The sequence below is a fragment of the Pyxicephalus adspersus genome, chromosome 1 (assembly GCF_032062135.1).
Source record: "Pyxicephalus adspersus chromosome 1, UCB_Pads_2.0, whole genome shotgun sequence".
Classification (NCBI taxonomy): Eukaryota; Metazoa; Chordata; class Amphibia; order Anura; family Pyxicephalidae; genus Pyxicephalus; species Pyxicephalus adspersus.
Window position 1 is genome coordinate 2,199,806 of NC_092858.1, and position 21,038 is coordinate 2,220,843.

The 21,038-nt window shown below is 40.1% G+C and overlaps 2 protein-coding genes across 4 annotated transcripts in view; both read left to right on the forward strand.

The window, feature by feature from the left end:
- Positions 1 to 1,765: 1,765 nt before the first annotated feature.
- Positions 1,766 to 6,805, forward strand: LOC140321797 (nuclear mitotic apparatus protein 1-like). Its single transcript, XM_072398582.1, has 6 exons — positions 1,766 to 1,824; positions 2,908 to 2,978; positions 3,074 to 3,162; positions 4,905 to 4,985; positions 5,108 to 5,198; positions 6,762 to 6,805. The coding sequence occupies exons 1-6, from the start codon at positions 1,766 to 1,768 to the stop codon at positions 6,803 to 6,805; spliced, it is 435 nt and encodes a 144-aa protein (XP_072254683.1).
- Positions 6,787 to 21,038, forward strand: part of NUMA1 (nuclear mitotic apparatus protein 1) — a 28,798-nt gene continuing 14,546 nt past the window's right edge. For 2 of the 3 annotated variants that reach the window (XM_072400273.1, XM_072400280.1), the window contains exons 1-5: positions 6,787 to 6,801; positions 7,592 to 7,709; positions 9,490 to 9,630; positions 16,292 to 16,414; positions 17,215 to 20,904. In XM_072400273.1, coding sequence (XP_072256374.1) covers positions 7,596 to 7,709; positions 9,490 to 9,630; positions 16,292 to 16,414; positions 17,215 to 20,904 — 4,068 coding nt within the window. In that variant the 5' untranslated portion in view covers positions 6,787 to 6,801; positions 7,592 to 7,595. Of the gene's footprint in view, positions 6,802 to 7,591; positions 7,789 to 9,489; positions 9,631 to 16,291; positions 16,415 to 17,214; positions 20,905 to 21,038 lie in introns of those variants that run through there. The other variant, XM_072400290.1, reaches the window with a different exon arrangement.

Below are 21,038 nucleotides of genomic sequence, written 5' to 3' on the forward strand. Positions count from 1 at the left end.
AACCGATCGTATCTAGCGTGTGTACATTATCGGAGGATTATATTTGAACGATCGTTTCAGCATCTACAGAATACGATCGTACAAAATAATCGTTGATCGTTTGTTTTCTAGCGGCATTTATTGCACGTGTGTACCTAGCCTTAATTAAAAAAGGACGCCTCACTGACCTCTGTCGCTGCAGCTATTGTGGAGTAATGACTCTTTATTTTGTAGTCTAGTGATGTGGGTACCGACTGCATGCCAGCACATTCACATGGCTATGCTCATGCAAGGAAAAGGTGAATGGTTGTTGTATGTGTGGTGTGACTGGGTCGCCATAATGCGTTTTCATTGCCAGAGAAACTATTACTTTAAACTCTTCCTACAACTATCACTGCAGGGGTCACGGAGCTAAAGTGATCCTTTCACTATTTTGTAAGGGCTGAATGTATTATTATTAATAATAAAAAGGATTTATATAGCGCCAACATATTACGCAGAGCTGTACATTAAATAGTGACAGACAGATATAGACAGTGACACAGGAGGAGGAGAGGACCCTGCCCTGAAGAGCTTACAATCTAGGAGAACGTATTACTAGAGTATTGGCACTCGCGCCCCTTTATTCTTGGGAATCCATTTCTCTATTTGGTTATTTTGTTACTCTTCCTGGATTGTCAGTTTTTTTTTTTAAGTTATAAATGTTTGTTGGGTTCTCTTGCAGTGCTGCACATTTTCAGTGTTGGGGGTCCTATGTGTGTAATATGGGGCCCATTCACACCAGTGTGGTCAATGGACTTGGGTTGTATACAAAGAATGAATATCAGCAGAGTGCACCAGTGTGCTTTATCATACCTTGTGATAGCTGTAATAGTAATTATAGGAGTTCCCTGAAAACCTGAACGTTATTTCACGCTTTCCATGTTATAAAGTCTCAGAAAGGTTCCAGTATACATAATAAATGATCTTGGGACACGTTTCTCAAAATGTTTCTCAACCCTGCACAGATATATAAAAAAATATGCCCTGAAGAGCTTACAATCTAGGAGGTGGGGGAAGTATCATACAAAAGGAGGGGGGGATAAGGAATGGTGGGAAGTAGTGGGGGTTATGACTGAATGAATTAGATTTTCTAGTACATTGCCTCATTTTACATTGCTGTTCTCTTGGTTATAGTTTTTAAATACTGGCCCCGTAACTTTTTTTACTCTTTGGGTTGCATGGAGAGAGTGTGCTGCAGAGCAAGCTGTGTTCTTTAGGCATCCTGGGGGGCACTGGGAGGAACACAATGGTGTAAAAAGGGCCAAGTAGAGGGTTTATAATGTAGGATATTCCGGCAGTGTATGGTGGTCAATGCCAAGCCCTTTAACAAGTCCAGTCTGCCAGCAAGCGCTGCTGATTCCATGTCCATACACTCATATGTCACTTGAAATTGACCATAACACAAATACTTATGATCTCTCCCCCTCCTGCTATGGTGATTTATACTGGCTGTCTGAACCATTGAGGCGTCACTCATCATTACTGTTACCTGAGATTCTGTATACTATTGTGCAGCAAGGGATGCATTACAAACTGAGTGATATGTGATCTTATTATACTAAAGCATTGCCAGCTCCTCCATCGTCCTAAAATCTTCTAGATTGTAAGCTCTTCTGGTCAGGGTCCTCTCCTCCTCCTGTGTCACTGTCTCTATCGGTCATTTGCAACCCCTATTTAATGTACAGCGATGCGTAATATGTTGGCGCTATATAAATCCCGTTTAATATCAATAATAAAAGCATGAATGTGCTTTTTAGCAGACGAAGCCTTGCACTCTTTACCAGTAGAGGGTGCTGTCCTACCGTATAATATATATACATGTTATGATGCGCTCTATCATTTTATCAGCACCTTTATTATTCACTTGTATTTATATAGCGCCTTTCGATCTTCAAAAAGAATGTATTACTGTATGTTATTTGTAAAAATTGTATTTTTGTAAAATTGAATAATATCATTAAAAGACCAAAATACTGAAAATTAAAAGTGTTTTGTTACATCTGTTTAATCCTTTCAGACATCCTGTGAGAAATGTTGCTGTAGTCTCTGCTTGTGCTACACATCATTGCTCATAGCTTTCTGTGGACCACATAACATCACCTCCCTGTTACAGAGATGTAGTCCTGTCCTAGTTCAACATCCTTGTAAAAAAACAAAACAACCCCCACCCAAAGCATTAATCATTTAACTGGCTTCTTGACATGAGCTGCTTTTTAATGCATCATTAACAGGTTTTTAAAATTCAGTGCATGGGAATGCTGTAACAGTTTAAGGAAGGTTTATATACACTATATTTTAATTTAACAGATACTTCAGCTTCAAGTTGCATTCATGGTTATGCCTACTGCTACAGAAAATGAAAATTACATACTTGCATAGTAAATCAGGTTGAAAATAAAGACCATCAGTCCATCAAGTACAACCACTAGGGAAATAAACAAACATATATCGGATAAAAAACCCTATGGACATAGCTGATCCAGAGGAAGGCAAGAAAACCCCGGGTACAATGCGCTCCAAAGGGAAAAAAAAAATCCTTCCTGATTCCATGAGGCAATCAGATGTTCCCTGGATCAGCAGTCTGTTATCTTGACTTTAAATCCTTAATCCCCAGTTATATTTTGTGCTTCTAGAAATCATTCAGCTTTTTCTTAAAGCAATCTGTAGTATTTGCTGAAACTACTTCCTGAGGGAGCCGATTCCACACTTTCACAGACCTTACAGTGGAGAATCCCTTCCTTATCCGGAGATTGAACTTTTTTCCCTCCATGTGCAAAGAGCGCCCCCTTGTGCTTTGTAAAAATAATCTTCTGAAATACCTGTGCTGGAAATATTGTTACAATCATTGTTTTCATTATTAAAAAGTCTGCTCTTCTCTTGTCTCAGGAATGGGGGCACCGAACAAAATCCACAGATCCTCCACAAATCCCCAGAAGACCGCCTGGCGTTTCTGCAAAGTAAGTTATTACCGGTCAGCACTGTGTGTGTGTGGGGTTACTGTTTGTAAATTGGTTCTGTTGTCACCTTGTGTTAATGAGGTTTTTCTTTACAGAACACTGCAGATGCGGCTCGAAGGTAGAGAGTCTGGTTCAGTGGGAGAGGATTGTTCATGGAGAGAACAGTGACCTGGAGATCTGTAAGGTGAGATGGCATGATGTGTCTGGAAAAGTAACATTAAGAAAGAATGACAACCCAGTGCTACATCTCATCTGGTGCATTGCCACATGCGTTTCTGAGATGTGTTGGTGGGAACGACCTTTAATGACTTTGTATTATATCTTCAGTCCCAACCCAGCTAAGTAAGGCTCTGTACATACGTCAGATGATTCTCGTCCAATAATTGTCTTAGGGTCAATATCAGACGAGAATCTGCCCTGTGTACAGCTCTCGTCGTTTGTTATCCGGCGACTGTCCTGGCGGATCCAGTGAATGGGGGGAGAGTGTAGCAGGTGCCACGCCGTCGTTCTCCCCCCTCTTCATAGAGCAGAATAGTGCTGTATGTACAGTGTTTGTTCATGCATCGTGCATTCTTTTGTCATGGGAAAGGATTGTAAAAGAGCCTTTCTAACGACAATTTTTGCATGTGTGTACCCAGCCAAAGTCTGGTCTATTCCCTCAGACATAACTAAATCTATCTCCAGCTTTGTAATTCTCATCCATCCATCCACATCTGTCCATGTGGATCGCACATATGGCGAAAAAAAACCCAAAACAAACAGTTGGACTTTTAAGGCCTAAAATTTTTTTTATTTTGAATCATTTTCATCATGACCTAAAAGCTTAATTTATTTACTTCCATTAAAAAACCCCAACAAATAAAAACATTTGCAATCATTATCATTTCAGTCTTTATGGTTACCCACTACTAGTATTTCAAATGTATCCACGTTTCACCCGCTTCTTCAGGAAACAGGAGATCTATAATCACAAAATGTAATATAATAAAACCTTAAAGTATTACAATATTTACAACCTAATACAAAATCTCAAGCATAGTTATAAACCATATACAATATAATAACTTTGGGCCCTAAAAGTCCCACTGTTTGGTTTTTTTTCACCATATGTGGGGGAAAGTTTGGCTCCATATACTCTGTGTGAATGGTGAAAGGATCCCATAGAAGTTTTTGGTGCTGTATTGTGCAGATAGCAGAGGAAAAACAATGCTATAGGCCTAGGGGGTGAGATCTGGCTGAGTAGCAGGTGAGGATGGGTGGAAGGAAACTTTGTGGGAAAGTTTTTAAACATGATAATAATGCCCAGTGTTTGTTACCCCTGCTCTTCCCTGGGATTTTTGTTTCAATCAGTTTTTATTAAGTTTTCAGGAAAAAATAACAAGTAAACATAACATAAATCAAATATAACACACGCATCAAACAAACATAACATTGCGGGCTTTGAATTAACAGACAGATAATAATGCCAGGGAGCTGTGCATGCCTAAAAAGTATGACAAAAAGGAAAAACATAGCAGGTCTAAAGAGTTATATAACACATGATGAACCTGTACATAAACAGCTACGTATCTACTAGCAGAAGCGTATAGGTGGGGGAGATTCTATGGAGATCCACAGGGCAATAATACCACCTGGACAGAATTTTGTAATTGACCTCTTGAGCTCTACAGGTTAAGGCTAACTTATGTGTTAGGGTAAATGATTTTTCCCAATCATCCGGAGTTATGAGTCCAGTCAATTCCCCCTTCCAATATCTAGCTTCCCTGGGATTTTAACGATATGTTATGGACACACAAAATATTTCGATGTCCATAATGTTGTCATTTATTATGGTACTAAAAACCATCTTCAATCTCTAAATGTTAACTGATGCTCAGCTGCAAATCTTCACCCATTTTTTGTTTCTTTGTTTTTTTTTTCATCCAGATTTTGGTTTTGCTTTTCTATGTCTTCAACATGAAATGTAAAAACATCCAGGATTGGGAGAGCTTTGACCACAAGACACAGGTGAGTCCTGTTTGGTGGATTGTGTATATACATACATTGTGTTTTTATTATTATTATTATTATTATTATTATATATTGTGTATCAGGGTGACTATTTGCTAATATTCCTATTCCCCTTTCAGACTAATTTAGCATCCATCCTACGGTTTGTCCTAGACAATGAAGATGACCTGTCCCTTGATGACAAGCTCATCCGCTTCCTGCAAAGGAAAGGTAATTACTGGGGCCGGTGTACTAGGACATGGAAGTACCTTCATTTACATCCAGCAATCTTTTTAGCAATACTCATCACCTCCTTGGCCTAACAACTGTCATGTTACAAATAGGTGGCTCAGTGGTTAGCATTTTGGCCCTTGCAGCACTGGGTCCCAGGTTTGAATCTCGGCCAGGACACTATCTGCATGGAGTTTGCAGGTTCTCTCTTTGTCTGCTTGGGTTTCCTTCCACATTCCAAAAACATGCGTTTTAGGTTAATAGGCTTCCCCCCAAAATTGACCATAGACTGTATTAATGACATGACTATGGTAGGGACATTAGATTGTAAGCTCCTTTGAGGGACAGCTAGTGATACCTCTATGGCCTCTGTACAGCGCTGTGTAATATGTTAGTGCTATATAAATAAAAGTTGTTAGTAATAAAATATAAAGAATCCTGGTGTAAGGCTGACTGTATAATGATAAAGTGTTTTATGAAGACTTTTTGTATCTTGCATAAATATAATATTACACAGTGTTTATATACCGCCGACATATTACACAGCGCTGTACAAAGTCATGTGACTAGCTGTCCCTCAGAGGAGTTTACAATCTAATGTCCTTGCCTCAGTCATATCTCATTAACACAGTCTAAGGTCAATTTTTCGGGGGAAGCCATTTAACCTATTGCTTTTTATTTCTTGTAACCATGAGGAAATCTCTGTTAGATCTGTGTATTTAAACTGGTTCCTATGGCCACTTCTTCTCCGGGCCACTGGTCTTGTTACAGTCCCATTGAAGTTTTAGGATAAGTAGGGGGATAATTTATATAAGTGGGAGGATCGCAGCTGCTCAAACTTCTGATCTGTGCCACCCGCCATAAGGGTTCCCTGCATAGCTATGATATAAAATCGGACTTTTACATTTCCTTTATCTTTTCCATGGGTTTTTATTTCCTCTCTACCTTAGAAGTAACATTTTTAAGTAAACTTAGAAATAAGCAGTTTTCTTAATTATTTTTTAGTTGGGCAGTATGCACACGTTCAATGAGTGTCATTGGAAAGGATATTTCACAATCCTTTCCAACAACAAAAAACTGCACTATGAATGAGCAAGCTCTGTACATACATCTCTGTTCTGCTCTATGGAGGGGGGGAGAACGGCTGCACTCTCTCCCCTTCACTTGTATTACGATCGTTCATTTTTTGTGGATACCCCAAGACGGATCCAGTAACAACGTCGGACGAGTGCTGTACACACGCCAGAGTTTCATCCGATACCAGCCTTGAAGCGATAATAAAACAAGAATCCTCTGACATGTGTATGTAGCCTAAGTCAACTCCCCAACATACACAGTTTGGATGTAGACATGTATAAGCCCCCATCATGATACCACATGAGCCCCTCACATGTTGGAAGTTTCAGAATAACTTTATGGCCATTAAAGCCATTTAATATGTTTCTGCTAATATCATTTTTCGTTTTAGCTGAGTTCAGTTATAACAATTTCAGCTCGTTTTATTTAGTCTAGTGTTCTGTTGAATAACATATTTTGCTTTGTGTTGTCACTTCCTGTAAACAGCGCGGGTCATCTCTGCGAGTCTAAGAAAGAAAAACGAAAGGTAATGACTACAGAGATTAAGAGAGAACTGCAGCAGTCTGTGTCACCTGCCCCTGGCCACATCAGAGCTGCATCACAGAGCCAAGGGAACTTCTAGTCTCCCCATTGGCTCTGACTGGTCATATGATGCAGCTGTAAAGAAGCTTGCCTTTAGGGCTAGTTCATACAGTAAGTTGTGAAGCCGTGTGGTTACCTTTTACCTAGTTTATGAGAAGTTATGTATAAATATAGAAATAGTCCATAAAGAGAACTCTCTTCCCAATTATTCACAGTAGGGTCATTACAGAGCACAAGGGGTGCACTTTGTGTCTGGAGGAAAAGAAGTTTAAGCTCCAGATAAGGAAGAGATTCTTCACTGTAAGGTCTGTGGAATCGGCCCCCTCAGGAAGTAGTTTCAACAAGTTCTATAGATTGCTTTAAGAAAAAGCTGGATGACTTCTAAAAGCACAGAATATAACTGGGGATTAAGGCTTTAAATCAAAGATAACACAGACTGTTGATCCAGGGAATATCCGATTGTCTCATGGAATCAGGAAGGAATTATTTCCCTTGTGGGACCAAATCGTACCCCGGTGGGTTTTCTTGGTTTTCTCTGGATCTGCTATGTCTATAAGGTTTTATATATGGGATATGTTTATTTCCCTAGTGGGTTAACTTGATAAGACTTAATGTCGTTTTTTTTTTTTTTCTTCACAACCTGTCCTACTATGTAACTATATTTGCACATTTATATCATGCAAATGTATTTTTGGTTCTGGCGTTTACTTACATATTTTTCATTTTGATATTAGTCTAATGATTCGCCTTCGGGACGCACTCAAGCAGTGTCAGGACATGAAGACTGACAGAAACCAGCTGGAACGCAAGAATGACCAATTGTCTGACGAAAACGGAGATCTGTCCTACAAGGTATCTGACATCTGCCAATAGTTCCCTAGTGCCCAGCTATAAGGAGCATCCTGGTCTGTGAGGCCTGCTGCCCAGGCTGGTGAGGAAGGAACGCTTATACGTCTGCTTTGTTTTCTTTATTATTTACTTGTTTCAATAAGCATTCTCCTAAGTACTTATCTGCGTCGCTTTAGTATTTTGTTCCACCTGTCGTGATCTAGGCGTCCTTGCTGGACAGCATAGCCAATTCCCTGATCTTGGTGTTGAAGTTTTAGAAATGCAGCCTGGTCACTACTCTGCCCCAGCCTATTGATTGGTTTGACAATACTACTTCATTATCCTATCAGGTCATTCCTCCACTACCCTTAAAATGGGGTTGCTGCCAAATCTTATATTCATTAGAGCCTATTATTCATACCATGCTAGCTGCCACCTGACCCTGCTATCATAGGGTTAACCTGCAGGTTGGCGGCATCCCAGTTCCAGCAAAAAAAGTCCCCCCCGCTGCTTTTGTTTCGTTTTTGGCAAGTGTGGTGCTCTGGGTGAGCATTGAATGAAGATCCTACTGGCAGAGCTTTGCCTTTTTTGTATACTAGACAACCGTGAAACAATATCCAAGTTTTGTTTTTAGTTTTTTTTATTTACCTTGATCCTTGCAGCTCCTTGCCATCTCACTGCACATGCGTGAGGTCAGCAATTTTTTTCTATTAAAGAATGGGCTCCTAATAAAGAATGGGCTCTTTTGCACATGCCGAAGATTAGGACATGCACAGAAGGAGCAGCCCAGCCAAGAGCCCCCCGGGATGCATGATGTAGGATTCCTGGGGGGCTGCACCTTTTTTATTTATTTTTTTAATACAATTTTTACTTTTCATGAAAGAGTAGATAATCATTTTATTTAAAGCAAAAATTTTGATTTTAGTTTCTTTAAAAAAGAATTGCACTCCAAGTGAGAGCTTTGTCAGACAAGGGCCTGCCCGATGTGGTTGCTATGAACTCTGGCGTTACCCTCTAGGAAGTCTCTTCTAGATCTTTGCTAACATGACTGGCGCCTACCTATATGGTTGGGTCAGTCTGGAGGGGTTCCACCTGTTGTCTTTTTGTTTGAGACGCTAGCCATAGATGTGATTTAGTTGGAAATCAGCAGTTTTGTGTCCAGGATGAGGATGCCTGGAGTGAGAAAACCGATGCTCTGATGGCCGACAGCCCACCTACTGTGCTACCTATAGGCAGCTTTCTTCTAACCAGCACCCTACTCCTGCAGGTGATGCAATGCTTAATATCAAGATTTAAGGTCTTCAGTGTCCTTTAACGGACCCAGAGAAATTAATTTTATGGTAATTGACTTAAATCCTGTTTTAGAAACATTTTTAATGTCCTGAATTTTTCCTGTCTTGTACCCATCACACCTGTCCTTGTAACATATAAGGTGGCTCAGTTGTCAGGAAGGACTGGCAGAAACTTGGTTTGAATCAACCAGGACACTATCTGCATGGAGTTTGCAGGTTCTCCCAAACATGCAGTTAGGATAATAGGCTTTCTCCATAAATTGGCCTTGAACTGTGATAAAGACATATGACTATGCTAGAGACATTGGATTGTGAGCTCCTCTGAGGGACAGTTGGTGACATGACTATGGACTTTGTACAGCACTGCGTAATATGTTGACGCTATATAAATACTGTGTAATAATAATGAATCACTATCTCCACTAATGGAGCAACTGAATAAATAATTATGTCTCTAGTTTGATGGCAAGATGCTTTTGATTATTTTAGACTGACCGTGTTTCTTTATCCAGGTCCGGGACTTGTCCAGCCGCTTGGCACAGCTGCAGGATGCCCTTAATGAAACTACAGAGGAGCACGAGCAGGCGATGGCTGGGTGGCAGCAACAGCAAAGTCAGCTGCAGAACGAGCTCAACGCTGCCATCACCGAGAAGGTATAAAGTGTCCTACAGGAGTTACATACACTAACTTTAAAAAAAAAAAAAATCTTTAGAGGTTTATGATTTTTAATGAACCCTCTGCATACTGCAGTGCACCCTTGCATATTTCTAAAGAACTATATATGTGTCTATAGGGTTTTATATCTGGGATATATTTTATTCCTAGTGGTCGAACGTAATGTTTTTTTTTCAACCTGACCGACTATGTTACTATATAACTATTTCATAAAAACAGGGTTGTTTTGCCTGTTGTAGTACTAGTTCAAGCTGGCCAGCTGTTTCAAAATATTCCCTCACTAGCTCTATCTCTGTTTTATTAAATGCAAATACCAGCACACAGCAAACATTATTGGGCATAGAGTAATAATAAAGGCTAAGCTGATACACAGCAGTCTGCATAGGATTAATTGAGGGTGTTGAGTATTATTGTGGCTGAACCATTCCCAGCACCTCTTATTTAAACATCAGTTCTAAAGGATTTTATAGATATCCCATTCTAAAATCATGGCCACTAAAATGGGGTTGCCACCTCCACCTTTTCCATATACCAGCCTTCGCTCTTCTAGAAAGGCTTTACACAAGATTTTGAAGGACATCTGTGGGAATTTGTGCCCATTTGTGAGATCAGCTACTGGTTGAACCTGGCTCAGAAATGCAATGAACACCCAACTTCCTGTTTAAAATGACAGCACAGGGGCCGCATGCACGCAGCAAACCAAGATGACTGCACGGTTATCCGGCTCCGCACACCTCGGGCACACTGACCTTCCTCCCGTGGCACTTAAGCTAGCTACCAGCTGTATACTTACCATACCCACCTCTGGACCTGTTGCAGATTCTGCAGGGACCATGAGACTGAATGGGAAATAAATAAATAAAAAAAGGACTCCTAAGACGCCGAGACAGCACCGCAGCCTGTACTCCAAAATGGCGCCGGAGACTTCCGGAGCTGATGACTCGGGTAGGGATCCTCTGGACGACTTGCTTCCATCTGACTGCAGTCAGCATCAGTTCCCTTCAGATCTCTCCCCTCCTGACCCAGGTGAGAGATGGCTTGGCAAGATTAGGGAAATCTCCTATCAGGTATTTGAGTATTTGTCGCAATCCACTATCCAAAAACGGAGGGCCTTAAAACAATACTTCAAGATAACAATGTGCAATATCGGAGGGGTTTCCTGTTTAAATTATCTTTAACATATCACAATCGTCCATTCCAGGTCCATCGTCCAGGTGGTTACTGTGGCTGATTCGCAGCAATGGCTCGTGGACTTATCCTTATACCCTATGGCAAATGATTCCCAAGCATCACGCAGTGCGCAATTATCTGTACATGCGGGTCCTCAGGATCTTTCTGCTGAGAAACACTGTTCTCGGTAAAAGGCTCGTTCCAAGGCTTTGGGACATCAATCACAATCCTTTCGGAAAGTGGCGGATGGTTGCTTTTCTGATTTAGTTGAGTTTGTTGTTTTGAATATATGTTTCCCTCCCCTCCTCTTTATATATATTTTTACTCCGCTATCTATACAGTTTTGCGTTAAAAGTTTGTGTTCACTGTATCCTTTATGGTGGTAAATTTTATTTTGTGAATATTTCGATTCCCACAGTGGCATGGTCATTGCCTTACGGTTACCTTTGCCTGAGGTGACACCTGCTCCCCCTTATTTTTGGTTGACCTTGATTGTATTGGTCCCCCCCCCTCTTTTTTGGGAACCAAGGGTCAACTATCATGCACTACGGTGCTTTCCCTTCCATGGTTTTTTTATGTTTGTTTGACATCTGCAATTTTATTGATCTCATTGATTTTGATTGTTGAGTAATTTTATTTTCTATTGCTTTTTTTGTCTATTATATGCCCCGTTACCAATTCTTTGAATGGGTATTTCTCTTTGTTTATTGAAAGTTTTAGATTGCATTGAAAGTCCTAACTTTGCTTTTGAGGGGAATTCATTCCCTGTACTATATTTAATTACCTTAGATCGCATAAGATTAATACTGCGTGTTTACAGGAGACACATCTCTGCCTCCTGGACGCTGCAATATCCACATGCTTCCTATACACAATTTTATCAGGCCAGTGTTCTCCCCAGCCCATTTTGGCTGGGTGCACCACCCGGCACTTTTCAGCAACCACCCCGCTGTTTTTGAGTTGGGTCATAATTCATGGGCTTCCACCCGCCTACAATTTCTTCCCACCTGGCTTAAAAAAAAATTCTGGGTTGCAGGCTAATGCCTCAGTTAAAAAATGTGCTGTTCTGGTGGTGAAACACAAAACAACACCTTTCACTTGTCACAAGCAAATTTCTGATCCCCATGGTTATTTGTTACTGGTTGGCTGTATTCTTGACACTATGGTGACAATCTGCAATTACTACGCACCTAATACAAAACAAGACGCCCTTTTTCTCCCATCTGATTAATAATGTGCTCGAACATCAGCAAGGTACTATATTTGGTTCTGAACCCAAAACTGGTTAAATCCAAGTCGGATGGTCCTGTTTCCAAGCAGGAGATACTTAATTTCCATTCTATATTGAAAAAGTTAGATGTAATCGATGTTTGGAGAGCGTGTCATCCTCTGGCGAGAGATTTTTCTTTTTTCCCCCATCCACATAACATTCCCGTATAGACCATATTTTTATTTCAAGGACCCTGTTAATACAAGAACTGATACACATATTTTAACAGTAGCTTGGATGGATCATGATCTTGTTCTTTTGGTGTGCAGTTCATTTTCTTATTAGGCATGCTTCAAACGTAACGTGAACGTCTTCAATCTTTGAGTAAGTTGGGAGCAGAATTGGAGGTACTTTCTCCTAGTTTTAAGAGGCACCCCACGGAATGCAATAGGAAGTTATATCTCCAGTCTAGGATGGATTTTTATTTGTGTTTGGCAGATGCTGCTGAACATAACATGAGATGGACGCAACAAAAATTCTACGCAAATGGCAAAAAAAATTGTCACAATGCTAGGCAACAAATTGTGTCAGGCATCTAAACATAGGACTGCATTTACTTTGAGAACCAGGGACCATGTATGTACCTCTACCCCTCTCAATATAATTGATGAGTTTAGTCGCCAACTAGCAAAATTATTTAGTGCTCCCTCTGAGACTCCCCATTTCAGGATTCGTTCCTTTTTAGATAATATTCATCTTCCAATATTGAATAATGAGCAAGCTGCATGTTTAGGTGCTGACATTATGGTTATGGAAGTATTAGCTGCCATTATGTCTCTTAAAGTCGGTAAGAAGGGTGGCGCGTATGGGTTCTCGGCTCTTTTCTATAAGAAAATGGCAGATCACATTGCCCCTCATTTAGCTACCCTGTTTAATAACTTCAAGGCTTCTGGTTTTCTTGGTACAAATATGTTTCAAGCGCAAGTGGTAATAATCCCGAAACCGGGTGAGAACCATCTTGACTGGTCAAATTGCAGACCTTTATCGCTGCTTAATATTGACCTTAAAATTCTAGCGAAAGTACTTGCCTGTAGGTAAACAAGTTTTTGCTCTCCTTGATCCATAAGGATCAAGTAGGCTTTATACCCAGACGCCAGGCTTCTGATAGCATTCATCGTATGATATTGCTCAATTATTTAGCCAAGAAGTCTGGTCAGAAGTTCATGCTCTTTGCTCTTGATATGAACAAGGCTTTTGACTTGGTTTCTGGGCAGTACTTAAATTAAGCATTGGGTAAATAGAATTTAGGGGCGGTATTTATTTCCTGGATAAATGCTATATACTCTAACCCTACAGCAGCTTCCATGTGTTACTGTGGTTACACATCCAGTTTCTTTCCTATCACCCGTGGCACTAGGCAGGGGTGTCCCGTCTCCATTACTTTTTGTACTGGCATTGAAACCACTTTCCGCATTTATTAGGTAAAGTGCTGAATTTCCTGGACTTACAACATTAAAATATACCCATAAAATCTCGCTCTTTGCAGACGGTATTTTGTTGTATGTAACTTCTCCCCATGTGACATTACCGTCACCCATTAGGCTTTTTGCGAGTTTTGAAGAATTTTCGTGACTTCAATCCTACTAAATCATTGGCGCTGAATATTTCCTTGTTCGCTGTGGATGTGGACCTGACCTGGACTAAGTTTTTGTACACTTTTGTTCAGAAACTGCCTTACTTAGGGGTACAGATAGTTGCAGGTCATGGTGCACTGTATAAAGCAAACTATGTACCTTTATTAAGATCTCCTGCCACCTATTACAGTCGTGGAATATATCCTATTTATCATAGTTTGGACGTAATAATGCCATTAAGATAACCTTTTTGCTTAAAATCATGTATTTTATGCCGGTCCTCCCCATATCCTTTATCTTTTGGATTTGTCAGACTCTCCAAAGAAAGGTTCTGTGTTTTATATGGCAATCTGGACTCCCCGTATTGGTAAGCATGTGCTCTTCCATTCCAAATTGAATGGTGGTCTTGGTGTGCCTCACCTTTACCCCTATTATAAAGCTTCTCAATTTGCCCCACTCATTTCTATTCTTCCGATTGTCCTTTATGGGCATTAATTGAATCGACACATCTCCTCTGGTTCTGTGACAAATTTTATTTTGGTGCCCTCCTATAATTAGACCTAATAATGTCAGCCAATTTTTTTTGCATATGTTACGGATCTGGGGCGCACTTAAGTACAAAACAAAATGAATTAGTGCTCACCGCCCTCTGATGGATTTTTCCACCTGGTTTTACTCAAGTCCAGTTTCATATTATGGTCTGAGCACAACCTTACTACGGTGGGATCCCTGCTCTCCAGTTTAGGAATATGCTCTTTAAGTATGTAAAAGAAAAGTATGATATTCCACATCAGGAACTTTTCCGTTACTTGCAAATTTGGCACTTTATCAATAGTCTGCTTGGTAAACCACGCTCTTTCCTAACTATCTCAGCTTTTGAGTATGTAGAGATAACCCGGTTTTGGTGGGGGCCATCTCCTTTTTATCTGTATCTATTGTCAATGCACAATTTAATAAAACATTGCCATATTTGTCGACACGGGAAAGGGAACTTTCTATTTTCTCAGAAGAAGATGTCGTAAACTTATGTCTGGCCAAATCTAAATCTAGAAATGTGCTTGCTCTGGAAAATTCCTATAAGGTGCTTATGAGATGGTATCTTACTCCAGCTAGAATAGCACACGCTTTTCTTTGTGTCATCAAATTGTTTTAGAGGTTGTTCTGTGAAAGGTACTATGGGTCATATATGGTGGCTTTGCCCCAAAGTGTCCAGATCATGGAGAGTATACCATATGATCCACACGGTACTAGGGATAAACTTATCTAAACACCCACGACATGCCCCTATTCCTAATGTCGACAGCAAAGCTTCTGTCCTTATCGCTCATATTTTTATGGTTACAAAGCAGACTATTGCACATGCATGGAAGGCCTCCACATTGAATTTGATGGAAGTTAAGAATCGCATGTATGGTACAATGATTAACGAAAAGATTATGGGCGTCATTAATGATTCCCATGACAAGTTTTTGACCATATGGCACCCTGGCTAAACTATTATTTGCCATCCCCAAGAACTTTGTTGTATTTTTTATTATGTTTTGAAGGAGTAATTGTATCATTGTTTTCTGTTGATTTATAACTACTGCTGTGCAGTAACAGCTTTGTGATCTTTCTTTTGTAAACGGTTGACTGAACATTTTTTATACTTAAGTATTTTTCTTAACCACCTGAGCGATTAGCCCGACCCTGGTACAGGCTTCAAAAAGTTACAATTATCGATAAACCCAAACTTTTCTCACTTTTCTCGCGTCGGCGCGTGTGCGGGAAATTCAAACTGAAACTCATTCAAACACATTTTGTATTGGATTGAATACAAACTCTGTATCCAATGCAATACAAAATAATTCAAAATAAATACAAAGTATGTAATTGGTAAATTCAAACTCTCATTTTGTATTGGATTGGATACAAAGTCCTGCATCCAATCCAATACAAAATAATAGAAAATATATTTATGTGGTTTTGTCCATAGATATGTGACGGACACTAGGGAGGTGTTTTAGAAAAATATATTACTATACAGTATACCGAATTATCGCATTTTCAGTAGTTTTCATTTATATATGTATTCTTGTTTAAGCTGATTTTTTGTCTTATTTAATTTTATTAAAAGTATTTTTTTTTTTTTTTTACATGATTGTGTGTTTCAAACATTTTTTATATTCATATCTACTAGAACCTTGTTCGGACATATTTCTGTAAGTTACAGGTCTACAATTTAAAAAAAAAAAATTTCATGAAAAACTGTAACGCTTTTGGAACAGAAATCTAGACCTCAGTGTAACGCTCAGGTGGTTAATATATGCTCCTTATTGTTTGTATTTGTTTGTGTTTTCAATAAAGCTCTTTTGTACCAGAAATGACAGCACAGTTCTGCAAAATTCTCCACTGATGTCCCAAGCAGCATTTTAAGCCTTGGTTAGCGACCTACTATCAGCAGCTTTCATTGCTCACCTTGTGGCCACATGTTCACTGACCGCTGTAAAAAAGATAACATTTACCTATATTTTTTTAAATTAAACATATTGCTAGGACTTGTTTATATACGGATTGCAAATGTCAAGGGTAAACAACCAAAATGTTTCTTTGGGTTGTAATCGAATCCTCTCTGTTATCTTTCAGAAACTGTTGGAAGAACACAACCTGATCCTACAAGGGAAGATATCTATGCTTGAGGATCAGTTAAAGAGAATGATGGAAAGTGAACAGTGCGAAAAAGGAGAGAGCATGGGCGACATCATGAGGGTAATACATACCAGCAATGTCCTATGTTATAAGTTTCACATCCATATCCATTACCCTTCCTTAGCCCCCTTGGTTTAAATAACCCTCCCTTCACCCCTAGATGTATACTACCTGAACCTCAGAGCCACAGCCTGACACAAAGTTATTATCCCACAGCCGAAATCTTGGCACCAGTTGTATTTATGCATAGAGGATCTCCCAGGGTCTTCCTAGGCTGGGGATAATTTTGTAGGTACCTCAGGTTCTCTTTGCCATGCACTTTATTTCCCATTAAACAAAGTGCTGAAAGTGTTTTTTTTTTTTTATTTTTTTATTTTTTTCTCCTTGTAAAATAAAAAAATCTAAATTCACTATTGACTGACACAGACACATATGTTAGTTAATATTTATTTATATTATATATCCATTTATTCTGGAAAGTTTTGTAGCTTTGCCACACAATACAGCCAGGTTGTCTGTGTGACTTTTCTTTTTCATTTGAATCTTAGTCGTAATCCTGCTCCCCGCAGGTTTTAAGGTGAAGGCGCAAGACCCAACGCATGGAGTCATCCCTCACTGTGCAACATGGGCATGCAGCATGGTGATTGGCTCCTGATGATCCCTCAGTCTGTGGTTAGGAGGCTCTTTTGTTTTTTTCTGGAGTTGCTTGCATTCTACAAAACAATTGTAGGGATGCCACCAGGAGTAATAATAGATCAGTCTAATGTGAACATGTTGAATGTTTGCATATCCTGTAAATTTCTTGTAAAGACAATTGACTCATTGCTAACTAAGATCTGCCCACCTTTTTTTTTTTTCAGCTGGAAAATTTACAGCAAGAGGTCGTTTCGCTGAACACGAAATCAGTGGAACTTCAGGCTCAGATCACAGAGATGGAAGAACATAAGAGAGCTGCAGTGGCGGAGTTAGAGACACAAAAATCCCGCTTTGAATCTGAAAAACTTCAACTACAGGACATCGTCACCAATCTGCAGACTTCTCTTTCAGAAATCACCTTTCAAAAAGAGAAGCAAGACCAGGAAGCCAGGCAGCAGGAGGAGAAGTTAACGTGTCAAATAACCACACTGAAATTGGAGATCTCAAAGCTGAAATCTTCTCTGGCACAGAAGGATGAGATCCTCTCCTCTCTTCGGCAAGAAGTGGAAGAAGAGAAAAAAGGAAAAGGGCAGCTGCTGGAAACCTTACAGAAACAAGAGGAGTCTTCAAGAAAAAGCATTGAAACGCTCAACCATAAGGTCGAAAATCTTGGAAGCAGTTTGAACGTCTCTGAAGGCAAAGTAGTGGAACTAACTGAAAAACTGAATGCAGCTACCCAACAAATGACAAGTTTAGAACAGGAACAGAATAAAATTATTGGTGACAGAGACTCTGCTTTAAAAGCATTCAACGATTATAAGAAAGACAAAGAGGAACAGTTACAGACAATGACCCAAACGTGTCAGTCTTTGCAGAAGGATCAGCAGCAAAATTTGGCAGCATTGGAAGATATGAAAAGGGAAAAGGCTGAGCTGGCATTAAAAGTTCAGGAACTAGATGCCACCATATTAGACTTGATAGCCAAATGCCAGCATCTCGACACGGAGAACGATAACCAGAACAAGTCTCATGCAGCAACTTTGGAGTTGCTAAGAACGCAGCTTGCCGAGCAAGAAGCCCAACTTAGAGTCTATGAGAAAAAAGTGTCTGGGATGGAGCTTCTGAGTAAAGAGAATAGCCAGGTTAAAGAAAATTTGATGTCTTTGGAAGACACGGTTAAAAACTTAGAAGAGCTCCTAGAAAATGAGAGAAGACGTTCGGCCTCGCTTGAGGGCGAGAAGGAGAAAAATTCAATTCTCGAGAGAGATCTGAAATCACTAAGTGACAGTAGAGACCAAACAATTGCAGAGCTTGCTGAGCAGAAAGAAACTGCTAAAAGACTGGAGTCCCAAATTCACCAAATGGAAGAGGAACATCGAAGAAACAGTGAGAACTTGCAACACAAACTGGCTGAAACCTCTGACACGCTCAAACATCGAGAAAAAGAAATTGAAAAGGTGAGCAAAGAAATGAACAAATGGAAAGATATCGCTGACAATGCAAACCAGGTAGAAAAGCATATTGAATTAATAAAAAAAGATTACGATGAGGTCTGCCAGCAACTGGGAAAAGAACAGTCAAAAGTGTTGGAGATGGAAGCTAAAGCAAAGACTGACATGACGTCCCATTTGGATAAGATATCGCTACTGGAATCTGAGCTGTTAGCCGCAAGAACCCAACTTGAGGAGAAAGAAGCTCAGGAGAAGAATCTGCTTCAGTCGGTTCATTCTGCAGAGGAGAAACTTAGATTAGCTCAGGAGGAGGAAGCAAAACGAGTTTCACAGCTAGAGAAGAGTCACAGTAGCACTGTGCAAGATCTTAACTTGCTCTCCAAAGAGCTTTCTGAAGAGAAGCAGAAAAAGGCAGAAATAGAATCTAATTTACAAAACCTAGAAAAGCAAAAATCAGAAAGAATTCTGTCTTTGGAATCTGAAATTAAAAATATGGAAGCAGCACTTAAAGCGCAGGAAAATGAGACAAAGGTTCTTTCTACACAGATGGCGCTACTTAGAAAAGAATTAGAGCAGTCAAATCTGAAACACCAACAAGAACTGCATGAAAAAGACAATTCTGTATCTCAGCTGCGTGAGGAGAAGGAAAAAGCAATTGCAGACCTAAAATCTGAACAAAGTAATAAATTAGAAGTGGAGGTTCAGCTACAGAAATCTCTAGACACTCATAAATGTGAATTCTCAGCTCTTCAAAACGAGCTCTCCCGTTCTCTCGATCTCATTACAATAAAGGAGAATGAGCTTGAGAGACTTTCTAAGGAAGTGTCTGCAAAGGTGGAGGAGTTAATGGAGGAAAAACAGTCTTCAACGAAGATCCTTGAAGAAGTAACCAGGTTAAAAGTATTCGAAGAACAAGCAGTAAAGCAGAAAGAAGAGCTGAAACATTACAATGAGACCGTAAAAGCTACAGACTCTGAGATTATGGCTTTAAAAGCAACCATTGATGAAAAAGATAATGAGATCCAGCGCCTGGAGCGTGATATCCAAGAAAAAACTCAGGAAAATGCCTCCATTCGTGAGAATCTCCAATCTTTGTCAAATGTGGTCAACTCTTTGGAGAGTAAAGTTAAAGATTCGGAGGGGATGTTGCAAGACAGGGAGTTGCGTATGAACCTTGCCCACAAAGAAGCTGCCGAAGCCAAACTTGCAGCATCTAAAAATGCATCTACATCAGAGCAGTGGCAAAGTGCTCTCAAGGCCTTGGAATCAGAGATCCAGCAGGAGAGGCAAAAGGCAAGTGAGCTTACAAAGCGACTGGAGGAGTCTCAGTCACTTCAGACTGAGAGGGAATCCTCCTTGGAAGCTTTAAAAATTGAGCTGTTCCACAAAGTTCAGGAGTTGGAGCAAAGTCAAAAGGCTTTGAATGAGTCGAGCAAGGAACTGTCACGTGTCGTGTCAACATCTCAAGTTCAGGAGAAATCTTTAACTGAAGAAAAGGAGCAAACATCCAAACTACAGGGAGAAATCGAGAGGAAGAAAGTTCAGGTGGAACAGATGCAAGGAGAGCTAAAGAACATGACTGCCCAGCTTGCCACCAAAGAGAAGAAGTTTTTAGAGACACAGGAGTTGCTTGAAAGAGAATCCACCAAAAGCACAGATCTTGAAAAGCAGCTTAAGGTAATTCAAGAAAAGCTGGAAGTAGCTGTAAAAGAGGTTAATGAGAAGCAAAGTGCCATTGACGTCCTCCAGGCTGAATCTTTGAACTACAAACAAGAAGCTGACAAGCAAAGTACTTCTGTATCTGGTTTGCAGAAAAAATTATCCTCTCAAGATGAAACTGTAGCAAAACTTCAACGAGACGTTAAGACCTGGCAAGAAAAATGTTCCCAGAAAGAAGAAGAAATGTCTGCAGTTCAGCAACAACTTACTAACTCCCAACATTTGCTGCAGGAACTGACTTCTCTTAAAAGTAACTATGAGGAGATGAAGACTGAGCAGACAAGAAGAGAAAGCCAATACAAAGAGGAACTTCTAAAGAACCAAAAGATGTCTGAGGGCTTGAAGACAGAACTTGAAAAGACGAAGGCAGAGGTGGCCTCTCTTTTATCTTTAAAAGATTTATTGTCCCAAAAGGAAGCCACAGTGGAAACGCTTGAGAAAGAAAACACTGATCACCTCAAGAAGATCTCCAAGTTACAGGATGAGAACAAGCAGCTGAATACTGAAAAGAAGTCCTTGTCCCAGGCCTCTGACCGAAGTGCCAAGAAGAGTGAGATGGAGCTGTCAAAGATTGCAGAGAAGCATAATAAAGAGATGGAGTCTGTACGGCAGAGCTACGAGAAGATCATTTCTGAAAACAAGGAACAAGTAAATGAACTTAGCCAAAAACTGGAAGCAGTGACCAGCAATTACAACCATACGAAATCTAAGTTCCAGGAGGAGAAGCAGAAGCTCCTTGCCCAGGTAAAGGGTTCTATTAGGAATCGAATGTGTTTTGGTAACACATTCACATAAACTGGGTAGGAATAAATTGTAGGCGGTTGGAAGCCCCTGATTTTGGGTGCTTACTGAAGATCTGGGTCACAAAACAGCCTGGT

Coding starts and splice junctions, on each gene's coding strand:
- LOC140321797 (XM_072398582.1), top strand. CDS start 1,766: ATGTGCTTTTTAGCAGACGAAGCCTTGCACTCTTTACCAGTAGAGGGT. Junction 3,163..4,904: donor GTGACCTGGAGATCTGTAAG/GTGAGATGGCAT, acceptor TTTTTCATCCAG/ATTTTGGTTTTGCTTTTCTA. Junction 5,199..6,761: donor CCGCTTCCTGCAAAGGAAAG/GTAATTACTGGG, acceptor TCCTGTAAACAG/CGCGGGTCATCTCTGCGAGT.